This window comes from Carcharodon carcharias, chromosome 9 (assembly GCF_017639515.1).
Source record: "Carcharodon carcharias isolate sCarCar2 chromosome 9, sCarCar2.pri, whole genome shotgun sequence".
NCBI classification, from domain to species: domain Eukaryota; kingdom Metazoa; phylum Chordata; class Chondrichthyes; order Lamniformes; family Lamnidae; genus Carcharodon; species Carcharodon carcharias.
Window position 1 is genome coordinate 55,397,366 of NC_054475.1, and position 13,228 is coordinate 55,410,593.

Here is a 13,228-nt window from a genome sequence, read left to right on the forward strand (position 1 = left end):
ATACTCAGCTAATGAATTGCTTGTATGGGCTCTAGGAAAAACAACTTCCAATTGGTATCCTAAATACCTCTCATACAAGTGCTCCAAAAACTAAACTTAGTAGATGCACATCATTTTTAAAGACAGCATTAAAATAAATCTCTCATAACTAGTTTGCCTGCTCAGATATCAATCACCCCAGGAAACCCATGACATATCCTATAAAGTCCTTTTATAACGAGGCACCAAAAACATAGTACTATGACCTGACCACTGTCTTATATAACAGATTAGCTCTTTACACCTGTACTATTGTCCCACTAATACCATTGGACATTATAGTTTATCTGCTCTTACAGGGAATTAACTACTTGACCTCATCATTTATTTTCTTCAATGTCTGAAGAAATGAGGAATGTAAATTTCCAGTTAATACTCTTGTTCTGAACAAGTTTTTAAACTACTGGCAGCACTATGCAGTTTGATTCTAATCTACAGTGAATACCTTAACTGCTTTACAATTAAACAACACCGCCAGAAGACTGTAATGGTTATACTGGATACAACAGAGCGAAGATCTGATGGGATGAAGATTGATTCCAATATAATCAAGAGTGAAAATTTTGATTTATTCCCAAATCCCGTCCCATCCAAGGGGAACGTGCACTTATGATGGCCAAAATAGTAGTCTCTAGCCACATTACAGGGCCCACAGGATGATAAGCATGTTTAAGCAGACATATTTTGTAGTCTTTGGAAACGTTACAACATATGCCGAGACTTGCATGTTGAAATGGATTGTTGTGACCCATTCAGCAGTTTTAATTATATATTAAACATAATTATATATTAAAACTGCCGAATGGAATGGGTCACAACAATCCATTTCAAAATGTACTGAAAAATCCTGTCATAATGTGTCAGTGGGAAAATCCATTATAAAAGTACAATTTATTTATAGCACTCATTTCATCTGTAGATACCACTGAAATCTGTCATGTTGCATTGGGTTTAAAAACAAAATCAGAACTTGATATTGGAAAAGAATTATTGATAAATTCTTCCGAGTTTCAAACCAAGGCCACACGGTGGCTCTCTATCAACTTCTCAATTTGAAAGGGCATATGTTGTTTCTAAACAGCATGAAGTTTCTTTGGCCCTCAGGCGAAAGAACATTGCAAAATATGTCATTCAATGCCACCATCACCTGGTTGTGGAAGCTTGCTGTGTGCAAATTACCTGCCAAGTTTTCTACATTCTAACAGCAACACTTCAGAAGTGCTTACTCATTGTAAAGTGCTTTGAGACATCCTGAGGATATGAAATGCACAATATAAATGCAAGGTTTTTTTTTCTATGACACCATTCCAAGGACAGGACAGTCCTTGCAGCATTATGGGCCATATTTGTCCCTCAACTATCAGTAAAAACAAGGTCCACTGTAGAACTGCTGGAGCATGATCGCCGCAATTAGCAAGCCCATTATTGTTGTATAATGCAACTATGATGACAACAGAAGTCAAGCTAGATTGGCTTGTTTTTTCCCCCCAAAATCTAGCAATTCTTATGTCCCTTTAGTTCTCAATCCTGCCACCCCACGATCTCCTCTGCCTTGGTATAGCTATCTCAGCCCTCTAATCATTCTTGAACTGAATACTGCACTTAATCTCACCTCTCCATGTGCAATATCACAGGAGATGAGCTAGTATTTTTCTATTAATGAAGAAACCAAAATTAAGTATGGGGGTGCAAGATAGTGAGTGCAAGAGTATAATTAACAACATACCCATTTTATAATCAAAAAACAGGGCAACAAGAGGCAGTGACAACTCTTTGGAAGTACTCGGCCACAACAGAACCCCAAACTGTGAACCACCACAATATTTTGGGCTGCTTAATGTGATAACGGATATAATAATTTAATAGATGGTCATTTGACCTACAGTAACAATTGAAAAATTATACTGGTAAAACCGAGTTCAAATACAAGTTTACCTTATCACCAAGCTGTGGAATTGCACAACCTTCCAGGTCTTTTATATGGTATGGTACAGTCATTCTTATCCCAGCTTCCTCATATGCAATGACTCCCTCTTCTGCATCCTAAAGAGCAACCAAGTTCATTAAATATGATGTGTAACAAAATAAATCCACAGGCATAAATTATTTCAAAGTTGACTTTTTCAATTAAATTCAACAGGTCATACTTAAAAAATACAAACTATTCATTTCCCCTCATATCAAGTATTTTATAGTATTGTTTATTTTCTCTTACTGAAACTATTACCATGTTTGTAAATGGCACTCATCGTTTCCCCAGTAACAGGCAAACAGCATGGATGCACTTAAGGTAAAGCTAGATAAGCAGAAGGGAGAAAGGATTACCACTTGCCACAAACATAACTGGACCAGCCACGAATATTGCAGCCACTGCAATAACTCACATGCTGACTCCTCAAAGCCTTAATATGTAGAATTGTGCTGGAATATTCTCCACTTGCCTCAGCAACACTCAAGAAGCTTGACACCACCCAGCATACAAGCAGCTTGCTTGATCAGCACACCATCCCCCACCTTAACCATTCACTTCCTCTACTATCAGCTGCAATGTGTACCATATACAAAATATATTGCAGGAACTCAAAAGCTTATCAAACCCACATGCTCTACAACCTAAGAAAAAATAAGGGCAACAGGGGCACCACCTCCAAGTCATACAACATCTTGATTTAGAAATATAAGTCACCATTCCTTCATTGTCACTGTCAAAAACCTGGAATACTTGGTGCTGTGGGACTACCTTTGAGGGCAATTAGGAATGGGCAAATGCCAGTTGTGCCAGCAGACCCACATCCCAGAAATGAAAAAAAAAAATTGACCAGTTGGGACAAATTGCCTGTTTCTGCACCAAAGCTCGATGTAATCATGTGTTAAACACGCAATAACTTTATCAAGATTATGTGCAGGTCATGTGACCTAATATCAGTTCATTCACCAATAACAGCCTCAAGGGCTGAATGGCCTACATCAATTCCATTCAGAAAGATCTATATTCCCTTCATTGCAGCATCTAATTGTTTCTTAAATGACAGTTTTTTTTTCAGAAAAGCCTTATTTACCAACTATAATGTGGAGTGTACCTAGTAATCTTGTGTAGTCACAGGTTTTCGTACTTCTACCATTCAAATTTATATTCTTGCCCTTTTTCAGTCCTCGTCACTATATCCTGATCACCCTATTGCTGGTTTAACTGTTTCCACCCTTAAACCCCTGTTGGTTGACTGTCAAGATCTCACTACATGAAGATTAAAATTAACACAGTTTGGATGAATCAAATTGGAAAAGGTAGCCTCGAGGATGATGACAGTTTCTTAGAACAATATGTTCTGGTGCCTACCAGGAAATGGGTTATTTTAAACCTGGTAATGTGCAATGAGACATGATTAATTAATAAAAGGATCCTCTAGGCAACAGTGATAGAGCATGAAGAATTCCACATTCAGCTGGAGGGTGAGCAACCTGGGTCTAAAACTAGTGCCTTAAAAATGTAGATAAAACGTATCAAGACAGAGCTGGCTACAGTGGACTGGGAAAATAAGCAAAAAGGTATTATGGTAGAGAAGCAGTGGTAGACATTTGAGATATTTCATGACTCTCACCAAAGGTACACTCAATTGCGAAAGACAGACCACAAGGAGGATGCACCATCCTGACTAAGAAAATTAAGTATGGTATCAAACTGAAAGACAAGACATACAATGTTGTGAAGATTGGAGGTAGGCCAGAAGATTGGGAAAATTTAGAAACCAGCAAAGGATGATTAAAGAGAGAGAAATTGGAGTATGAGAGTAATCTAGCAATAAAGAAACTGACAGTAAGAGCTTCCACAAGTATATTAGAGAGTAGATAAAGTAAACTTTGGTACCTTAGAGGATAAGACTGATGAATCAATAATGGAAAAGAAAATGGCAGACACTTTGAATAAAATTTCTGCATCTGTCTTCATGGCAGAAGATACTAAAAGCATCCAAACAATAGTAGAGAATCAGGGGGCAAAAGGGATGGAGGAGCATAAAGCAGAAAAAAGTACTCAGCAAACTAAACGCTGACAAGTTCCCTGGACCTGATGGCCTGCATTCTAGGGTATTAAAAGCTTAAAAGGTAAGGCAAGCGTACCGAGAGCTCCCTGGATGCTAAGAGATAGAGATTAAAATGAAACTGAAAAAAGTGTACTCATGACAGGTGGATAATACAACTGAAAAGCAGGCCAAATATAGAAAGTTCAGAAACAAAATTGAAAAACAAATGAGAAAAACAAAGAGAGCATGAGGAGACACTAGTAGCTAACATGAAAGGGAATCTGAAAGTCTTCTATAGGCATATAGATAGTGTTAGGAAATAAGGGATAGTTAAACTAAGTTATATTGGTATTTGAGGGTGTTAGGAATGAGTTTTAGCATTAATGTTTAAGTTTGATTTGTATTTCTGATTGTGTGTGTTAAGAAAAGGTCAAGTTAAGTTTTAGTTTCACTTTAAAAGGTGCCTGCATTTCTAATGAGAATTTACGACTAAGAGAAGTTAAGCAAACAAGGGTCGAAAGCAAAATACTGCAGATGCTGGAAATGAAACAAAAACAGAAAATGCTGGAAAAACTCAGGTTTAGCAACATCCGTGGTGAGAGAAACAGTTAACGTTTCAAGTCCGTATGACCCTTCTTGCTAGCAACAGGGGTCCAGAGAGGCAGGTCCCCCCCACAGACACACAGAAGGAACTAGAAAAAGCAGTTTGAGTTCAGTTTTGAAGATAGCTGCCAAGCAGAAACAAACTAGAAGGGGCAGATAGCCAATCCCAAGTCCACCTTTAGTGGCAGAGGTAATTAGGAAGGCAGATGGAAAGTTAGCATTTATTGCAATGGAGAATAAAAGCAGGAAAGTCTTGCTACAACTGCATAGGGCACTAGTGAGATTGCACCTAGAGTGCTGCCTAGTTTTGGTCTCCTTCCTTGAGGGAAATACTTGCGTTGGAAACAGTTCAGTGAAGGATTACTAGGTTGATTACAGCGGTAAAGAGGTTGTCTTACGAGGAAAGGTTAAGCAGGTTGAGCACATCACTTTGGAATTTAGAAGAATGAGAGGTGATCAGATTGAAAAAAAATTCTGAGGGGGGGCTTGACAGGGGTAGCTGCTCAGAGAATGTTTCTCCTTGCAGGGGAATCTAGAACTTGGCAGCAGAGTTTAAAAATAAGGGCTCTCCCATTTAAGCCAGAGATGAGGATAAATTTCTTCTCTCAAAAGGGTCGTTAATCTTTGGAATTGGCTACTCTAGCGAGCAATGGAGGCATATTCAATTCAATGTTTTCAAGACAGATTTTTGATCTATAAGGGAGTCAAGGGTTATGGGGGCAAACAGGAGAGTAGAGTTAAAGCCACAATCAGATCAGCCACGATCTTATGGAATCTGCTCCACCATTCAAGGGGCAAAATGGCACACTCCTGTTTTTATTAATCCAGTCATTTCCACAACCTAAGGTGACTTTTTCAGGGTTTAATACTCTTCATGATCCCCTTACATTTGTCTACTCTTCTCATTTACAGCATTTTTCTCTCGAGGCAAAAACCCTAAATGCATTGATTAGCAGACAGTTTTCATATTCATAAGTATTCCAATGTTTGGCCTGATTCAAAATCATTCCAGAACGCAAATGGCCCATAGCCTCATCCTACATTAGCTCTATTTCTCTTTTTAATCTTATTTATCTTATTTCCCCCTTTTTAATTTACTTGCCCAGTTTAAGTTTGTAACTTTGGTCTATTGTTCTCTAGTAATGTTTATTTCCTCAGACATCCCTTTAATTTAGGCTTGCTTAGGTTTTTTTCCCCAAATACATCTCCTGTGTTCTATCATCATAGCTTATCTCCACTCCTTGCCTTTAATGTTAAATGTCATTTGGAAATATCTAACATTGCTTATCTTTTTATTCTAAGCCCTCTTTGAATTTACTTGGTAAGTGAAACTTGCACTCTTCCCAAAACTTTGGGTGGAGGTAGCTCTGTGGCATTATCCACTCTTTCATACATTACCGTTATCCAGGTATATTATCCAAAATCCGGCTGTCCGAAAACTGGATATTATTCTCTTGGGAGATCTGGATGCTGCTCCCAGAACAGAATAAGCAGGGGAATGAAGAGGCCATTCTCAGGCTCTTCCCAGAGGATGGAATCAGTGAGTTATGCATATAGAGGACACAGTGCGTTAGTTGGTAAAGGCAATCAAGAAATAAGCCTAGGTTTAATTCCTGGTCCATACTAAATCCAGCTACTCTCTGAAGGTGTTGCTATAAGAATGATACAATTAGTCTCAGGACCCCTGACTACAGAACATAAATTCAGCCATAGTTTTCTCTCCTAGCATCTGCAACCTGGTATACATGCATCTGCATTTCCAGGGAAATTAGAGGGGTGAATTGAATGCTTCTTGAGAAGCAAACATGTCATGAAAAGCACTAATAGTCTTTTATTTACAAAAGAAATATGAATGCAAATTCTTTCCTTCTATATCAGAGTCCGGCCAATTAACTACCTGACAGTGCATCAGCATATTTCTCTAAACCTCTAGGATTAGACTGTCACATTTAGCAATTAGAATGACGGTGACATCCTATGGGTAACTTCCGTGTAAACAATGCTACAATGAGATGGGAGAGGGGAAAATCAAACACACATAAGCTGTTTGTTCTATTGGAATGCAACCCAAAATCCGGGAAAATCCAAAACATGGCACAGTTTTGGTTCAGAGGGTGCTGGATTTTGGACATTGGGCCCGTGCTTCTTTTATCTTTCTTTTTAACCTGGCGCAATATCACACTGCAACTACATACAGAAGGCAAGGTATTCACTGCCAGCTAAATTTGAGCAAAATTGTACACAAGAAAATAGCATTTTAAAATAATCTTGTTTTGAGCTATTATAAAATAACACCACAGGTAATTACAGTCTCTAGATAAAAGTGCCTAGTTTTGTGCCATTTTAGAATGCTGATCGATATTTCTTGGATTTGAAGTAGATGACTTTAGGGTCCCTGCTTTTGATAAATGTCACAATTGTACATGCGTATACCTCTAATCATGAGTTACATTTAATATACTGCACAAAACACAAGAAATTAGACACCTTAAAATCTTGATGGCACTGCAACTCTCAACAACTCACTTTCTAATATTGGCTAATTGGCATCCATCAAAATGCAGATGCAAGTATTCTACATTTCTGCTATCACGTACTTTTCCATGTTTTTCCTGAATTGAAGTACACTCCATTAGTTCAGAGAAAATCTTCAGTAATTAGAAAGATTGGCCAAATGGTTAAGAATGAGGTTGAGTGTCTTGGGCTGCAGGAAGATAGAGACGGGATGGTCAAATGGGCAGATAAGTGGCAGATGGAATTTAACCCTGAAAAGTGCGAGATGATACACTTTGGAAGGAATAATTTGACGAGAAAGTATTCAATGAACAGCTTGACACTAGGAAGTTCTGAGGAACAAAGGGACCTTGGTGTGTGTGCCAATAGATCTGTGAAGACAGAAAGGCATGTTAGTGGGGTGGTGAAAAAGGCATATGGGACACTTGCCTTTATCAATCTAGGCAGTGATTACAAAAGTAGGGAGGTCATGTTGGAGCTGTATAGAACCTTGGTGAGGCCACAGCTGGAGTACTGTGTGCAGTTCTGGTTACTACATTATAGGAAGGATGTGATTGCACTGGAGGGGGTGCAGAGGAAATTCACCAGGATGGTGCCTGGGATGAAACATTTAAGTTATGAAGAGAGGTTGGATAGACTTGGATTGTTTTCACTGGAGCAGAGAAGACTGAGGGGCAACCTGATTGAGGCGTACAAGATTATGAGGGGCGTGGACAAGGTGGGTAGGGAGCAGCTGTTCCCCTTAGTTGAATGGTCAGTCATGAGGGGACATAAATTCAAGGTGAAAGGCAGGTGGTTTTGGGGGGGGGGGGGGGGGGGGAGGGGGAGGAGGTGGAATTGAGAGGAAAAAAACTTTTTTTACCGAGAGAGTGGTGATGGTCTGGAAGGCACTGCCTGGGAGCTGATTGCCTCACATCCTTTAAAAAGTACCTGGATGAGCACTTGGCATGTCATAACATTCAAGGCTATGGGCCAAGCGCTGGTAAATGGGATTAGGTAGGTAGGTCAGAGGTTTCTCATGTGTCGGTGCAGACTCGATGGGCCGAAGGGCCTCCTCTGCACTGAGAGATTCTGGGATTCTGTGAATTAAATGAGGCAGATCCTGGAGTTTAAAATTTTAACCATCTAGCACGTGTAGGCCATAACATCCACATGACTCAAAACGTGAAACAACTGAAAGGTGCTGCCAAAACAATAACTGAACTTCATGCAGGTTACACTTAAAAGATAAAAATATCTATCCTCCTGCTAGATCTCACGAGTACATATTATGCATGTCAGTAAAGGCCCAAACAAAGGCTGGGATTTTCCAGTCCTGTCGTGGGCAGGACCCGCCGACAGGCGGGTGCAGAAAATACCGCCCAAAGATTTTGGCCAAGAGCCACTGCCTACAAAATATTCAAGTGCCAGAAAAACTTCAGTACTTCAAGATTAAGTTCCACCATTACAAACTGCACATCTGAATAACTCAATAATTCAAGTGGAATTATATAATCAAGTTCCTAAATTCTAAACATCTTACCTCAAAAATCTACATTTACTTTGCCTCAAGAATACTTGTTAAATATAAAGCCATTTTGCTAAAATCCCCAAAACAGGAAAAAAATGCAGCACTCGAGACACAACTGGGTTAACCAGATATTTAGTGCTCAAACTTTGACCAATTCTATCCACCATTTATATAAAATCATGTCATTTTAAAACTAGCACATCAACACTGCAAAGGAAGCTAATACTGGGATCAAACCCTGTCAAAGGTTAATTTTAAAACTCATTTACTCATTTGCTTCTGCCTATTAGAAAGAAGATTTCTATATTGCGTGCAGAATTGGAGTCTTTCGTTTCTTGCGGAATCAACTTGTTCAAGTGTATGTTGGGATAAGGTCATCACTGAAGTGTCAAATGAACCTTTACTATGTTGACCAACTTTCTCAGTTTTAATTCAGACTGCCATATCGGCACTGAAAAGATGATGAAAGTCTCTCAAACTGCCAAAATACAGGACAATCAGCAAGTAGCTTCACCTCAGTACCACGAGTTGGCATCCTGTCTCAGACATGGAAGCCAATTCAGAAAACAGTAAATAGCACAAATTTAAATACTGGCTCAGCTCAAACACCAGATAGGATAACAACTTTGGTCTTGCATTATCCAAGCACATTTAGAAAGAACATAGTTAGGAATTCTACTATAAAGCCAAGAAAAATAGAATGAATGGCTACATTTATCCAATTTCAGATTTATTCTCGAGGTATAGTTTTGAGCTCAATTTAATTCAACAAAATTATTCATCCTGCAAATAGCGCCAATTACATGTTAGGCAAATAATCCACTTGCCGCCAGTTTCAGCTTACACAGGATATTGACACTATGTAGAAATTATGAAAGTTAAAGTATGTTTCTGCAAAGTTCCTTAAGTAGTTAAGCAGAATACAATCCACAAATGTCACATCATGCACTTAGGATAAACTAATGAGAAACTCATGAGCCAATAACCAGTTCAAAGCAAAGCCCTACAATACATTATTTAGAAATCTGCAACTACCCATTGAATACTCTCAAATTTGAGGTTTTCATAAGAGAATTCAATTAAGTATTAAAATAAATCACTACTCTGACCAAACCATGCGAAAGCTCCATCTGCCACCTGCACAGCAGCCAAAGCTTCACAACCTAAACATACACAATCATGAAAAGCAACATGCATCTTACAGATCTGACAAACAGGATTTGAAAGGATTTTCATACCTTTTCTTTTTTCTGAACAAGCAGAGATGACACAAAAGAAAAAGGGAGATTTTAATAGAACCCAAGTACAAAGGCTAGATGAAAAAGACAACATTTTGGAGGGCAAGGTTGCAGCTGGTAGGTATAATCAAGAGATCCAATTCAATCTGTGCACATACACACAACGCACACCAACAATTATACCTACAAGATGATAACCAATGACTATCTAGACACTGGCCAAATGATTACCAGCCCATTACCACTTTCAGCATCTCCAGCTTTTGAAATCAGCTCCTTTGTTGCAGTGGGCACAAAATTATTCCAAACACAGGATTGTAAAATGCTAACTACCAGTCTTAAGTATAATTTTTTTGGATGGCAAGGAGGGAGGTTATGAGAATTAGGGAACTTCTTTCATTGTAAAAGAGACAACTTTCAAATTGGGTCAAGGGAAGTAGGCCAAGACTTTGCTTAATTAATTTACATGGATTTCAGCTGAGGTCTGAACAGGTGCTTTTGATTAAAGCTTGCTCGCTCCTTTCATATACTCAGCACCAGAGTCCACAAGATCCCCTGAAGTTACTTATCCAGAACATTAATGATCCATTTCTGAATTTAATTAAACCACAAACTTCAGAACTGTGATTTCAAAACCACAAGCTCATTCCAGAAGCTTCCTTTCTTATTCCTGCATCCAAAAAAACTTAGTTCCACGAATAGTCATTTAGTAGTACAGAATTTGAGCACTGCTGAAAAAAAAGAGACATGTCGAAGCTTTTTGTCCTGCATTCATCAAGACACTTTGCAAGAATGCCAATATAAGGGGAAAACATCAATTTATGCTGTATGAAAAAGGGTGCTGACTGGTTAGCAAGTGGGCTCTGATTGGTAGAGGAGTTGCCATTGAGAATACACTAGTGATGGTGACTGACAATTAACTGCCAAGCATTGTTTGAAATTTAAACCAGGTAGCTTGACCCAGGTCAAGGTATTGCCCTGAGGAATGAGTCAGCAAATGGCTGTCACTTATGCCTGTTTCAGCTAAACAAAATAATGTGTACACATAACAAAAACAAAAATAAAAATAGCTGGAAAAACTCAGGTCTGACAGAATCTGCAGTGAGGAACACAGTTAATGTTTCGAGTCCATATGATTCTTCACCAGAACCAGCTCGTGCTTGCAAAACTCAAAGCACATTGTCCAACAACAGATGTGATTCTGCGATTGGACAATATTTGCTAAATAGTTCTGAAGAAGAGTCATACGGACTCGAAACGTCAACTGTGTTCTTCTCTGCAAATGCTGTCAGACCTGCTGAGTTTTTCCAGCTATTTTTGTTTCGGATTTCCAGCATCCGCAGTATTTTGCTTTTAATAACGTGTACACACGTTCTGTCTGTCTGCACAGAACAGGATGTTGTGTATTATTATATGTAGCTTCCAGTACATGGAAATGCACCATACTGCGAGCCTGACTAAATTGGTTGTCAGCATAGCTTTCAGCACACTGATTTTTATTTAGCAAATGTTGTCCAATCGCAGAATCACATCTGATGTTGGACAATGTGCTTTGGGTTTTACAAGCACGAGCTGGTTGGGTATGGTCTGTACCTTGCCCATTGCAAACAGTGGCTGGGACATGCTGTCAGATGAAATCTGTCAGATGAGATCTGCCAGACTTTGGGATGTACAGCCTATACACCTAGCATCCTATTGGCACTGAAATTCATATGCCACATTACTCATTTGTGAGAAAGATAGAACGTCTTTTTGGCTTGACAGCAACATCCCGTTAGTGGCGAATTGTTACTTCCCTGACATTGTTCAGACCTATAACTACATAAGCACAAGGAAATCAAAGAGGTTTGCAATGCTGATTGTAAATATTTTCACCTGCACTCAGAACAAATAAATCCAAGGCAGTAGCTCATCTTAGCACAATAATGCACTCTAAACTGCACCATGGGACAACTAGGCAGGAAGGTCATGATTGTCTGTACCAACGTTGTATTTCAAGTGTAGTGTTCAGCAGGGGCCAGGAGTTTTACCCACTGGGGCCAATAACTGTGGGCAATCTCAGGGTTTACTATGCATCTTCCCATGGCTTAAGGCAGCAGCGTTAAGGGTCTGCAAGAGGCTGTGTATACACCTTCCAGCTAGAGGACGAAAGGGTGCAGCAGGAACATTTAAAATAGAATTGGAAAAAGAGACAAAAAGTGAAAAGTCTCCCATCAGTTCTAACAGTATGAATCTTGGTGACAAAGATGTCTATCTATTCAGCTGCCTCTTTCAAATTAGCATTTAGTTTAGAGAAAAATTTGTAATTTATTAAATTCATATCTTTTCCAGCAAATCCATACCCAAAAACATATATTAACAGTAGCTATGAGCACTTGTCTAATTTAAACTACTTTAAATGTTCGATAAAGTCTGAATTGTGATCAAGATACTTTTGACAACCAGACGCAAGATAAAATTACTTGTACTCTGCCCTGGCAATGTTCAATTCTAATTCAGAACTGATTTTTAAAAAAATTATTCCATGAGGGTGGTGCTGACAAGGTCAGTATTTATTGCCCATTTTTTAATTCCCTTAATCAAATGTCTTGTTAGCCCATTTCAAAAGGCAGTTAAGAGTCAACCCCATGCTTTACGTTTGAAGTCATATATAGGTCAGGCCAGGTTAAATCAGCAGACTTCCTTCCCTAAAGGACCTCAATCGATCAGATGGGTTTTTAAATGACAGTCAACACAGACTTTCATTCCAGATTTATTTATTGAATATAAATTCCCAACCTGCTGTGGTGAGATCTGAACACATGTTCCCATTCAGTCAGGCCTCTGAATTACTACCCTGGGAACAACCATTATGCCACTGTCCCCCTATTTGTAAGGCCAACAAGAATGGCTGGCTTACAATTAAGATACCCTTTAGATGTTAGCCATCAACTGCCATACCTCCCACTTGGAAACTGAACTAACTCATTTCCAACATTCCACTAATGCACAGGATTGGAAACAAGATTACAGCTAGGTGAAAGAACTGTGGCTTTAGTAGTTATATCAATATCATGGCATGCAGAGCCCACCCAGAAAGAAGTGAGCTACTCTAAGACAACCCATTAAACAGTCTTTTGTAGAATCGTGGAAACTTGCAGCACAAATGAAGGCACGCAGCTCATCTTGCTTAATCCCACATACCCCTGTATTTTTGTTCGTTACCATATAATTCCTCATCCTCAAAGTACCTGTTCAACTCAATTATTTATGGAATAACTTTAATAATCTTTTCAGGTACAGCATTCCAATGTCAGCAACTCTCA

General features: G+C 39.0%; 1 protein-coding gene across 7 annotated transcripts in view; it reads right to left on the reverse strand.

Moving 5' to 3' along the window:
* csde1 (cold shock domain containing E1, RNA-binding) overlaps positions 1-13,228 on the reverse strand; it is a 115,254-nt gene that overhangs the window by 31,553 nt on the left and 70,473 nt on the right. For all 7 annotated transcript variants that reach the window (XM_041194954.1, XM_041194957.1, XM_041194953.1 and 4 more), the window contains one exon: positions 1,975-2,082. In XM_041194954.1, coding sequence (XP_041050888.1) covers positions 1,975-2,082 — 108 coding nt within the window. The remainder of the gene's footprint in view (positions 1-1,974; positions 2,083-13,228) is intronic.